Genomic DNA, 13,748 nt, shown 5'->3' with positions numbered 1-13,748 from the left:
GTGTGTACCTGTAAGCAACAGATAAATAACTGGCTGTAGGTATGCCAGTGGTCCTGAATTATGTGAATGCATTATATTGGCATGAATAATCTGGGTTGGGCAATTTCACAGGTAACATCTATTGAAAATCTTGCCCTATGGGATTTTGTTATGTTGAACGTGTGCAAGAATATGCATTTTAATTTAGAATATTCCTAAAAGCTATAGTTTGATGTTCAAATTCTATATTTGGAAGTTATATATTGAGTTTGTACTGATGTTAATGTAAGCTGTATGTATGGAACTTAATGAAAAAATTATTTTTAGTCCATAAATACAGTATTTCAGATACACCAGGAAGTATTGGGGACTTTGGGGGGGGGGGGGCAGGGGGAAGGGAAAATTTTGAATTCTGTGAGATATCTCAAAGAAATGAAGAGAAAGAATATTTAAATTTGTTACTTTTTCCCTGCACAGCAGTGGCTGTCGCACATCTCATCAGATAAAAAAGCAAAACGCCAACTAATTAATGAATTTGTAGAGTGGTCTAAGAAGGATGCCTAGGACTTTTCTCCTTTGTCTGACACTGTATGTAAAGGAACAGAGCATTCCACTTGTTAGGGACATGAAGTTAAACAGTGAATGTCTCCAGGGATTTATATGGGCTTTATTTTTGCTTTTAATGATTGGTAAGATGCTGGAATTATCTGCTAAAATGATCTGGTAAAACTTCCTATAACAAGATGCTCTCTTCTGTTGCTTGGATCACTGTAGCTGTTCAGTTTGCAGTTTGCCTAGTGTCTCTGCCTTGGGATCATGGTTGTTTCTTTTTGTGTCCTTTTATTTTTGCTTTGAAAGATTGCAACACAGAGCCTTCGTACACACAGGGGTTGGACAAGGGGTTTCTGTTCAATCAATCTGAATTGAAAACTGAGTTATTAGAATTATAGCCACAAGAGCCTCAGAACAGCCTTCCAATAGGAACAATGTGGACCAAAACCTCATGGCTTTAAGATAACTCTTAACTGGCTCCAAAAAGAGCATATCATGGTTGCTTCTGACAGCGGTGCTCCAAAACAAAAACGAAGCTGACGAGAGGAAAAAGTTTCTTCCTTAAAAAAAAAAAAAAAAGAAACTGTAGAAAACACATAGTGGAAGAAGATGGGCCCAACCCTGGAGATAAGGTGCCCAAAGGGTACGATCAAATATGCTGCTCTGGCTGCAGCTGAGCTGGGTTAAGAGGTTACTGTCCTGAGTTTGTTTCGCACGCTGTGTCCTGGGGAAGACTGAAATCAGATGAAGAGCTAATGGGGAGGATGGAGGGAGAAGTCAAACCAGTGGGATCAGCGGAAAGAAGGAAGAACACAGAAGGGAGGTTTAAAGAGTATCCGTGTCGAGGGGAGGGAGCTGGACCTGTTCAGACAGGGTGACTGCAAGAAGAGGTGTCTTTTGTACTTCTGGGTGAAATGGTCTGATTCTAGTATAGTCTGCTTGTGGACAACCTGGCTTTCCACACGTAGCCATATTTTGATGTAACTCTTTCTAGAATGACACACAGCACACACTTTTTTTTTGCCAAACGTCCTTGATTTACTTATTTCATAAGTGCTATTTTTATTTTTAGGAGTGTCCTCGTGTTTGTTGAAGTGATGATTAATCTTGTAGACTTTGGTGCATTTACTAGAAGTTGCCATGCCGTTTTCATTGGATGCTTTGCAAAAGGGAAATGGTTGAGCTGCAGTCTTCTGTATCCTCTTTATTTGAATAACATGGTAAACCAAGCAGAGCTTTATGAATAATGTTCACCATTTGATTCAGATGCACTTTGGTTGCGTGGAAGGACCAGTAGCACAATTATTCTTAGTGACAAATGCAAATATAATAACTTTGACTCAGCGCCTCTGTTCCTCCAGGTTATGTCAAGAAATGAAAGCAGTGCCATTTTTGATGCATTGACACTGCTCATCTCTCTTTGGAATAGTTCTAATTTGTCATCAATAGATGTGCCTGGGACTTTCCATATGTCATCACACACACACATTCTCCAGCATCCAGAGGAAAAGATTACTCAGAGTCACTTGTTATTCTTTTCTGTATAATTGCTGGTGCACCATGGGGAGTTTTGATGTATAGTGAAAGGAGCGTGTGCACAAATTTCAATTCTTTGCAAGCACCTGGCTCTATCTAGCAGGAAAAAATAGCTGTGACTGATGCTGGTTCATCAGTTATTGGATCACAAGGGATACGGAAACTCCTTTGACTAATGTGTTTTAGAAGGAGATTTAAGGTGGCCTGTATATCTGAAAACAAATTGCTGAGGTGCAAACACACACATTCAAAACATTTTAAAGGGTACTTCAAAAGCTGTTTAGAAATCCATGAAGCTTGTTTTAATCAGGAATCCAGAAAATAGCATGAATATGAAATGGTTCACAGTCCAGTTGTATAGCAAGCTGCAAATATAAAAAAAAAGAAAAAAAGTGCTCACCAAAATTTGCACCCATTGGAATACATCTTGAAATTTTTAGCAAAGCGATTAAGTACGTGTTTCTAGAAATAACAGGAGTGTGGTAAGGGCCAGAAGTCTTATATTTTCTGTGCAACTTGCCTGTCATCTTCTTTGTCAAGTACTTAAGTCTCGCTTGGACTTCAGTGGGATTTAATTCAAGTTCTAAATTCTGTAACAGAAAAGAAAATAAATTTTAATATAGTGAGATTATTCTTGCTGCCCTTGATTAGCAGTCACTTTTTCCATAGCTGTGCTAATATATGCATGAAAACTTAGGTCCACCTCCTTTTAATTTTTGTCTCATTTGTGGACACTTCTGATTCTCTTTTCCAGAAGATAAGAAGATTGTTTTTCAGTAATTGTTATTTTATTTAAGGACATCAGGTTTTATTTCACTGCTTAAAAAAAAGCACAAGGCCTGTGTGACTATTTCATAGTCATTTCACTGTGTGAAAGAGCAAAAAGCCTGTGTATTTATTTGTATTTTAAAAAGCCTTATGCGAACCTTTATTTTCAGAACCATGTCGTGTAATGTGCTATATTCCATATTTCTAACTCGTGTGATTCTAACTGCTGTTCGTCTGTCTATCTGTCTGGAGATGCATGTCACTTTGTGGTTAGTGTTTTACGCAACTGGAACTTTTTTCAGTTCCGTTTATGTTTTAGTCACATTACTGGGACTGTATTGTAAAGGTGTCATGAATGAATGGAATGCAGTACTTGCTGATTTGTGTTGGCTAATAGTATTTACTTCACTCATTAATGTGATTTGCAATACAATAAAATGTGCATTATATTATTGTAAATGTACATTTATAAATAAATTTTTAAAGTCTCCCTATTTTTTGCTAAAGACATTGTGAATGCTAGCAATAGCTGATTACAAAATTTACTTGATAAGAAAATTCAGAATGCTGCCATAGTTTTATGTATTTTTCTGAATATGAGCTTCAGTGGAGCACTTCCTCAGCTGATGTGTGCTGGGTGGGATGGAATCTTTCAAAAGCTCCAGAGTGGAAGAGCAAGATTATTTTTCCTGTAGTGTAATTGCATTGTTTTTTAAGAGCTCCATTGAAAGGTAATGAAGTGTTTCATAGCACAGTAGTCATACATACCAAGTGATGAAGTATTTTGCTAATTCATTTGTTCATAAATTGTCAAAAAGCCTAACTTTTATCATTCACTCATGGCTGTGGCAGGTGAACACCAAAAGGAGAGTTTGCATTAAGTTTCTTTGTCCTAGCTGTAAGTAACACAGTAGTAATTTTTGCTCATTTTTCAATTGCTTTTATAGTTGTTTTGTTTGTTCGGTTTTCAACTTAGAACAAAATGGTTGTCTCCAGGCTGTGACTTTGGAAAGCTTGTCTTTAGGCAGTGTCCATTGAGCAGAAGAGATCTTTTTGCCATAGAAAATTGATGCTTATGGCTGCTGGGTCTCTTCTGCTATTATTTGCATGCATGTCATCTTTGTACAATTGGAAGAAAGACTTGATATTGAAGACTTTTGCAGTGTGTTTAACTATTAGTTTTGAATTGTAATTTTCTTCAGAGAATTTCCTAATTCAAATAAGGTCAACTACAAAAAAAAGAAAAAGATTAATGGATTTTTTTTCCTTGTTAAGTATTCCAAATTTTTTGTGTAAGTAGCCTACCTAGTTTTTCAGCTGGCCAATACCTTCATCTCCTACCAATTCTCAAGGCACTTGTTCAAAGGTCAGATATTTCAGGAATGCAATCTGAAAGTTTTGTTTGGATGGAATCCCACAGTACGTCTTCTGAAAATCATAATTTCCACCCTGTATTTATGATATGATTTATTGCCAAGCTATTAGGTTTCAAACTGGATCTCAGACCAGTTACTAGAAAAGAGAGTGGCCTGTGATTGTGGTGGAATCCTTTTGGAACCAATTTTCTTTCATTTGAGGAAAAAGGCTGGTCAGAAGTAAAATAATATGAAGGGTCTGGCTTCAGGATCAAATGGTGGTTTTATTGAGGTGGAAGAGGAGGCTGTGAAAGTAATAGGAATCCATTGAAGAATTTGGAAGCATTTTCAAAGATAAGGAAACAAAGGGGTGAAGATGGGGGAATATTTTCTGTATAATTAGTGGACGTTCATGAAATGTTCTGCTGTGGCATGTTATGTGTAGATACTGAAGATGAGTAGTAATTTGGAGAGCTGATAGCTAGAAATTGGTAAAAGAATACAATTTCAGTTCTATCTGTTCAATTGGACCTCACTCTTATTCCTTCTTACTGCCTCACCTAGAAGAGAGTAAAAACATCGGGTCTATATCATGCTGTGCTTTCGGAAATATTATACAGATTATTAAAAAGGTCCTTCTGCCCAAAGCGTTCACCAGTATAATTTTATTTTTCTTATCAGCGTTTCACTAATCTTTTCTTCAGCTCACCAAGCTGTTCAGAAGTTGAGCCTGGCATATAATCAATACCACAGGAACATTTAATGTTACGTATTTGTCCATAGCTTACTTTGCTGAGTCTTAGTATTTTTCTTCCGGTATAAAGTTTTGTGCGACTTATTGCATTGCTTCGTTGATGAGCTGGATCTGGGATTTTGGATATCATAAACAAAAACTAATCTCTTCTGAATTCTGTAGCTCCACATGCATTAAGATTAAGAAAGTCCTGGTTACTCTTTTCTTATATCTTGTTATAGATTGGCATTAGACTACCATAAGATTCCACATGACAAAAAATCTTGTTTCCTTTCTTCAACAAGTTTTCAAGCTATAACATTAGCACATGGAGCTCTGGCTCTAGCAGAGACAGATAAAACTAGAATAGAAACTAGATCACAATTTCCACACTTAATAAGGCAGTAAGTCAGCTGTTGCCATGGGACAGAGCTGGTTGAATTGTCATAACTGTTCCATAGGCATAAATCTTCGAGTTGCGCCAGATGCTTCACACTGTTCCTGCTGTGCAAAACAGCTGGAAATTCAGCTTAAAGGATTTCTTTCCTAGAGAGAACCTACAGGTGGCAGAGAGTTGAGATAACGTTAATTTGATGGGAAGATACACTCCAGTCACACACTCCAGCTCCAGCGTCACTGTTGTGGCTTCAGGATGCACGTCTGATCATGGGGTTTGTACCGTGATAGGTAAAAACTGCAGTTCAGGGTACGGGAGAAAATCTTACAAATTGATGTGAAAGGTAAAGCTGGTTCTTTTCCTTTTTATGAATGTGCTTTGTCACAGTAACTTTGGCTTTGCTGTCTTTTTCACTTTTCATGGATTTTTTCTTTGCCCTGGAGATTCAATTTTGGGGTAATATGTTGCGTGGTAGTATAAGCAGTTTGGACTCTGGACCACTTTTTAACTAGCTTTGAGAAGTTATAGTAATGTCAAATGCAGGTGAATCTGCTTGTTCTGTGTCAAATTGGGACAGATTAATTTGAAAAATAGCAATTATGTGGTGGATCCCCATCTAGTTGATGAATTAGTTCTCAAATGCAGATGGACCTTTGCAGGATAATCTTCCAGAAGAAGGAACAGATATGGTTAAAACACATTGGAAAATGCTTGCGAGGAGTCCTCTGTGAGTAGAATTGTTACTAAGCTAAGGCTGTGGATCTACATGTTAACATTATTTCAGGCAATAAGAAGTTTACATTAAAAACTCATAAGCAGTGAAACATGACAGCTTTCACTAATTTCTCTATGGTGCTTTTCTGTTTGTTAAATAACAAAAATTTTACTAGGCCATTTCTAGTATGAAGCTTGTTCTGAGCTTAAGGGTCGAGAAGCATATGTGCTGTACAATGCCTTCTGCAGAGGGTCTAAGCTGAATAAAACAGAAATAACACCATCGTTGAGGCTTTGTTTACACCCAGGAGTTTAAGTATGTTCGTGTAGCTAAAGCAATATAACTGAATGAGCAAGGACGATGGTTGGCTGGTTAGAATGTGTTAATGGGAATGGAAATAAATTACAGTGCTATAAGCTGTATTTATAGCAATGTAACTGCAGTAGGGTTGTACAGAGGAACTGCATTGCCAGAAGGAAAAATCACATCCCTCACTGGAATAATCATGTTGTACTTCTATGTGGGGGCCAGGCCTAAATTAATTCCAGTTGCATTTCTGAGTACTTAAACGAGAAAGCTGCTTCAGTAAAGGCTTTCTTTGACTCTGAGAGGATTTAACACTGAGAGGCGTTGAACATCTGCATCTTCACTGAAGTCTGTGCTGTTTAAGGTGCTATAAGCCATCACAGTCCTGTGTTTCTGTCTTGGCTCTAAATCTCATTGAAGTCAGTGGGAAAATGCTTGGGTGGCTGCAGGACAGGAACCTCTTAAGAGAGACCTTTGTTAGCCTGGTATCTCTTGTTTTCTGACAAATCAGGTGCACACTCAGTAGGAAGCAGTTTATCCTAAGTGTAGAAAAATGTGCCAAAGTGTGATCCTATGTGACAATCACAGGGGCTAGCTGGGACACAAAACCAAGGTTTTGTTCTGTTCAGTAGTTTTATTTCTGCTTTTTGCTTCCATGGCCTGCACATAACTAACATAAGATTACAAGCCCAAGCAAAGCACCACCACCTTTCTCTGGGGGCTCAAACAAGCCGTTTGTTCTCCCCGAATATGAGTTTAAATACATGTGAGAGGAATGGGCTATCTAAAAGGCTGTTCTCACAAGAGCTTTCTCTGGCATAATACTTCACTAATACTTCTCAGAGTACACTGATCTGGGGACACTGAAGAGAGGGCAGCACAGAGGTCCCAACATGTGCTGAAGATGTGAATTTAGGTGGAAAGAAGACAATTAGACGTTCCCTTTTTTGGGGGGTGGGGTGGAACTAATAAAGTAAAGAGTTTCAGATTAAACACACCCAGCATAATAAACTAGTAGTTCTGCCAAGTTGAGGACTAAACTAAGTTTGTTCAGTTCCTAAACTGAGTTAGTAGTGTTTCTAATAAAAGCTACTGGTTTATTTTAATTGGAAGTAAATATCCCATTTTCAGGCATTTTGTTCTTTAATCTTTGGTTCACATCTCCTTTAAACACTTTCCTCTGAAGTGGCAGCTCAGGCTCATCAGATTTCATTACTATTTCCAACATACTACCATTTAATTTTGGTTTGGCATGTAGATTTTCTATTAATGCTTTTCAGATAGAGGTGACATCAGATTTTGGTGGCAATTTTTTTTCTGTAAGGGACTTTTTATTACTGGGATCATAGAATAATTTTACTTTACATGATTTTTACCCTTCCTTTCTCCTCTCTGATAATGTTTGTCTTAGCAGTGAGACTGCTGCTGGATTCACTGGGCTCTGGGTCAGACCCTGAATTTGCTTACAGTCATTACAGGATCTGGTTTGAGACTATTTCTAACCTGCATCTTCATGAACCTTTTCATTTTAGTTCCATCTCGCAAGACCTATAGTATATTTTTTTCTTACTAGTTTCCATTTAACGTCGCCACAGCTGCTGCTGCCACAGATACCACATGATGAAGAAGAAGGAAGAGAAACACTTTCATAGGGTTTCTGCACATACGTGCATAGAGTAATTATGTGGGGGGATGATCTGTGCAGACTACCTGGTCCACCTCCCACTCAAAGCAGAAGTTAATGTCAAAGTCAAGTCCAGCTTAAAAGTTAGATTAGGTTACTGAGGGCCTTACTCAGTTGAGTTTTGAATATCTGCACTGATCGAAATTCTGTAACTTCTTCAGCCTCTGTTCTTGTTCTCAATATGAGGAACTTTTTTTTTATACATACATGGAATTTCCGTGCTTTGCTGCAGTTTTTAAATTGGATTGAGATGTTTTTTTAAATTAGAATATGGAGTGAGTTCTAGAAAGATTTTTCTTTTCTTGGAATAAAAGTTTGCGCTTGAAGATAATCCTATGTAACAATGGTCAAACAAACCCATACACAGCAGTTCTGGAGGCAGCAAAGAGGTGTGCAAGCAGCCAGTCTAAAGACTGAAGTACCTCTTTCAGTAGTAGAAGGAAGAAGTCGTGGTTACAAACACAACATCTAGAAGATGGATTTTGTAAGAACAGGCCCTTAGTTAACTTCTTGGAGGGGGGGAGGTTGGTGGGGTTTTTTTGTTTTTTGCACCACAGGGCAAAATTCTCCACACATGACTGCACTGAGATATAACATTTCCTTATTTTGGAATATTTCCCTGTTTAAAATAGTGATATTTTATGCCATAACACATTAATTAGATTTAAATACCCCAGTCTTTAAGGAAAATGCTCCAAAATGAGGGGATACAGATGCTGCCTCTTCAAATGTCTGAAAATTAATTAAAAGATAAAAATCACAAAATGTTGAATTTACACAGTGATGGGATTTAATTCTGGCTTGACTGAGGCTATCAAGAGTTGTGTGGCTAAATCTGTTGTCAGCCGTAGTAAACACTCTTCGTGCTTCAATTTATGTGAACATTTGCAGCTGTTGAAGAAACAGGCATCTTTGCCTCTTAGTCAAACAATACATAAAATGAATTACGCTAGAATAGATGATGTGCAAAAACAGGTGACAGAGCTGTGCGGTAATTGATTGACTTACAGAAGAAAGTATGAGGGACCTACTTTTTCGTATTGATTGCCTCCTACAGTCATTGGATTGTGAAAGTGGAGCTTATTTAACGGAAGTCCTTGAGAGAGACAAAGAAAAAAATCATACATGGTTCTATTTTATAGTCTACATGGAAGCTGTATTCATGTAATTTAGAAAGATCCACCTAATCAATTTTCAGCGATGTACAGTACATACCAAAATGTATCCTGCCTTTGTCCATCTGCTTAACTCATTACAGACATGAACACACGCCATGTATTATTTAAATGTGTAAGTTGACACAATTTATAGGATTTAGAAGTGGAAAGAACATGAATTATACAACAGAAAGCTTTCAGCGTGCTGCAGAGTTGAATGTTTTTAATGCAAAATGAAGATGCACATTAACCTTAAAAAAAATCAAAAGGACTTGGTGGGTAGTTAGATAATTGAGCAGACCATCATGCCCATTTGTCCTGCTCTCAGCAGTGAATTTAGTGAAGATCTCACTGAGTGGTAGGGAAAGCACATGTGGGCTCAGCTGGAGGACCAGGACAGTGTGTTAGTATGACTGTTTTCTGATGAAACAGATTCAGGTAATCCATGTAGTGAAGCTACGCTTTAGTGTGACCGTGGCTCTTTCAAATTTGATTTGAACTCAGCTTGACAAAGAGGTACAGGTATCAAATAAAATTGCCACAACTGTTATAAATATGGGGTTTAATGACAGGAAGGAGCCCCAGCCACCCAGAGCTTTTGCTGAGACTAGCAGGAACGTACAGAAGTGCCCAGCCAGCGAGAAAGGCTTCCTACTGAGTCTTGAGTCAACCCCAGAAACCAGATAAAGGGAAAACTGGGTTTTTCTAGTTCTAGTGTTCAAAGAGCAACCTTTTTTTTTTAAGCATAAGTACAGATATTGTGAAATGTTACTCTAAAGTGAATAGAATGCAGTCTTGATATTCTTTTTAAGAAGGTTGACATTGGGATATGCCAATTTAGCAAAGTAAGCTTTCAGAATGGGCATGACATTTTTTTTTTAGCTGAGCACTTCAAAAGCCATCAAAATAGCTGTTACCTTCTGCCCTGGAAACTGTCAGGAACCTATAAATAAACATAAAATAATACAAGAGCAGTAAAAAAATGTTATGCCAGCAGTTAATGTTGTTGTTATTAATTCTGTTGTTTTGTTGTTTTTTTTTTTCTTTTTACAGTGTATCCTATTCAGTGCATGTCTCTGAGGATTACCCAGGTACAGTGCAACATTCTTGTCCGTGACACATGTATGCATGTTACTGCAATTTGCTATATTCAGATGAGAATATCTGAAAGGGTGTTGGTGTCTTCCAGGTGCATCCTTGTGCTAATCATTTTCCGTTAGTTAGATTATTTTCAGAGTCATTTCTTCTTTTCAGGCGTCATTTATCAGCTGGGTCAGGGTGAGAAAACCTGGTTCACAAGTTTGCAGAGACCAGAGCTTGTGATGCTTTCCATGTCTGGAGCCAACAGTGACAGGAGTGAGAAAGCGCCCAACTCCTCTTGGCATGGTAGATAAAGCTTGATCTTTCAAGAGGCCGAGCAGTCTGGCATGGGCCCAGCAAAGCACTTCTGCATTAGACCTTAATGAGACTACTCACGTTCTTCAAGTTAAGTCTGTGGACTGTGCATTGATGCTTCTCAGGGTCAGCTGGAGCCAAGGGTTTGTGTATGGGTATGTCTTTGGCAATGTAAGCTTGCAAAGCTGTTCCCAGCTGCTCAGTCCTGCCTCCCTTTCATACTCGGAGCTGGGTTGGTGAAAGCGTTTGTGTAACCGTGCGGCCAGTCTAGACAAGGGGAATTATTCATATGATAGACAACCAGGCAAGAGCAAAAGCTGATTTCCAGCTAGCTTATTTCCTTGATTTCCTTCTCAAAGAGACTGCACAGATACTTCAGGTGGCACAGAGGTTAGCAGAAGCGGGAGAGGGAAGCGGGGATGAGGGCCGACAGGTGCTGTGCAAGTAAAGGTACACAGTAGAACTGTTGGATTGCACCATATTGTGTATTTTGCACCTGGGATTATCTAATAGTGTAAGTACCATGAATGATATGAAACCCTCTGGCCTTTTTTTATCTTTATCCGTAACATCTCTGTAATATTTCTAAAAGAAATATTTCTTGTTTCTTGTAGAATCTCTAAAGAAGTGAGGCTTTGATCTTCTTCACTGATAAGCAGTAAACTACGTCTGTTCAAAACACCAGAGTGTTTGAAGCAGATACAGAGAGAAATCAGCATCAACAGTGATGCTGAATACAATGGATTTTTTGAAAGAATGCTAACAACCTTTATGAGAGATTTTTTTTTACCAGTAAAAACTGGAGGGAAAACTGCTACTAATAATAATCTATTCAACATGTAGTAAGGGGAGAAACTGAGATTCATAAAATACACAGTCATACCAGTGATAAATTGATTTACTGATTACTGCCTTGACCTGACAATGGAGGGACAAATAGTTGAAAAAAATCTTCATCATATGTTATTAACAGTTTGTTTTATTAAACATCACAAAACTTGATCTCTGGGAACCCCTAACTAAATGGCAAGCTGAAGCACTGAAGCAGCAGTTACTCCTACAGCACATGAGATCTCATCTCCTGGCAAACTCTTCTGTCTGACAGACCTCAAACTTCCTTTACGAATGCTGTTTGCAGCATGCCCTGATGGCCTACAAGCCTGAGTGGCTTTGGTGTCTTTAACACCTAATGAATATTCTCTGCCGTCACTCCCTATATTTTAAAGCTGGATAGAATTTCAACATTTTACACTGTAGCTAACTTGGGGGTGGGGTAAACCAGCTGCACATGTTTACTGATTAAAATCTAACCCTTGAAGGCTTTGGAAGACCTGATTTCATTCATATCTCAAGCTTTTGCAGGATGTATGTTTGCTTTGTGATGAAGAGGTGTTCAGTGTGTTAGGAATGATAATGACTCTTTGCCATTTTACAGCTTTGATCCTAAAAACACTCGTTTTGACTGGGTGAGCCAGATTCTTTGTCTCCTCTCTTTGTCCTAAATCTCTAACTTAACGTTACTGCTGACTGTGGCTCTCTTCTCCTGCATGTATTGTAAGGCATGTTTCAGGGACATGTCAGGGTGCAATGATGTCAAGTCTGGGAAGCTCTGTGCTGATGTCCTCCTCAACTGGAAGGTGATCTTCAAGTATTGCTGCTACTTGTTAGAGTTCAGAGCAGCACGTGCTCATCAAATTAAATTTCTCACAGGATAAATCTTTACAGATCAAGATTTAAGTCCCTAAGTGCATAGCTCTACCAAAGTTGTATCCTCTGGAGATTAAGAGTGTATAATACATAGTGGATCAAATTTGGAAATCCAGGAGAAGGCTGTCAGAGTTGATCATCAGATAAATTGCTAATGCATGCAATAAATATATGAAAATAGAAAAGATTAAGTTACTATACAAATGATGTTCATTCAGCCAAAAGTGATACCACCACAAGTAAATTTTAGATACTATAAGACAAGCTTTGCATAATGCGTATACTCTAGCTGCCTGCTTTGCTGTTATGTATGCAGCGTCACCACTTTGGCACTGATAACTGTAGCTATTGCTGAATTGCTTCATAAAGCATCAAAAGATTATAAACAGCTGAGCATTAAATCATACCTATGGGACCCATAATACGACATGACAACTTTCAATAATGGAAGGTGTTTGAAAGTTTCATAATTATGAGTGAAAGCTAAAAATATGCTCACAAAGGCACGCTGAAGAACTTAATAGGAATAGCATTGAGACAGTAATGTCTCAAAGTTATATATACATCGCTGAAATTGTGAAAATATCAGTGAAAATTTTAGAGGCAGGTAATAACAGTTCCAGCAAAATATCTCTGTAACCATTTTCTCATAACATTGACACAACTGGGGAAAATAATGCTCCTAAGGAGCAGTTATAGAATATAACATCAATGAGTAGACTAAAGTCCCATTAATATGAGTGGATCATGACTCCTGTGAGAACCATTACAGCAGCAAGCATTCTGCTAATGAATATATGTTCGGAGTGATACGTGTTGGCTGCCATAAACTTGTAGAACTGCTGTAGTCTTTTATCCCAGTGATTTGTGGGTTACACACGTGTTAACAGAAACATCCTTTTCTTATACCTCGTTAGATCGCAGCAGAGACGGAGAGAACCAGTTTCGCAGTGAGTGGTTTGCTGCATCCCTCCACTAGGTCTAGGCACTAGGTCCTCCACTTAAGAGAAGAGGTGTTCCTGGGTGTAGTGTCTTAGAAACAAGATGTTGAAGAAAGCAACTCAAAACCAGTATCTTAATTTCAAGTTTCATTAGACTGATGGAAGGAAAGAAAAAAACCCTAATGGCTGCCAAATAGAAATGGAAAACAAAAACTTGGCAGTGAAAATCATATTATGCAGCTGCCAAGAAAGAATGACAATGGACATAAAAATATAATTAAAATCTGTAAAACCTGTAATTGAGCAGTCCTTTTTTCCATATGTGTATATCTTGGTAATAGTCTATTCTGTACAGCACATACTGTTGTTTTTCCTACTTTTTCATACAGCAGTAAGTTCTAGCACATGGATTTCCTTTCTCCCATCCATATATATGGTGTTAGGTATATTTAGAGCCAACTAGCGGTCTCTTTTATTCCAGCTCATTAGACTCTATAGCAGTAAGTTACACTCCCAAACCTGG

The 13,748-nt window shown here is 38.2% G+C and overlaps 1 protein-coding gene across 2 annotated transcripts in view; it reads left to right on the top strand.

The window, feature by feature from the left end:
• The window catches only part of PARP8 (poly(ADP-ribose) polymerase family member 8), a 114,893-nt gene that overhangs the window by 42,727 nt on the left and 58,418 nt on the right, over positions 1–13,748 (top strand). For both annotated transcript variants that reach the window (XM_050912793.1, XM_050912792.1), the window contains exon 3: positions 10,236–10,273. In XM_050912793.1, coding sequence (XP_050768750.1) covers positions 10,236–10,273 — 38 coding nt within the window. The remainder of the gene's footprint in view (positions 1–10,235; positions 10,274–13,748) is intronic.

Source organism: Gymnogyps californianus, chromosome Z, assembly GCF_018139145.2.
Source record: "Gymnogyps californianus isolate 813 chromosome Z, ASM1813914v2, whole genome shotgun sequence".
NCBI classification, from domain to species: domain Eukaryota; kingdom Metazoa; phylum Chordata; class Aves; order Accipitriformes; family Cathartidae; genus Gymnogyps; species Gymnogyps californianus.
The sequence above is the reverse complement of the archived record's forward strand: the minus strand, read 5'-3'. Positions and strand labels throughout refer to the sequence as shown.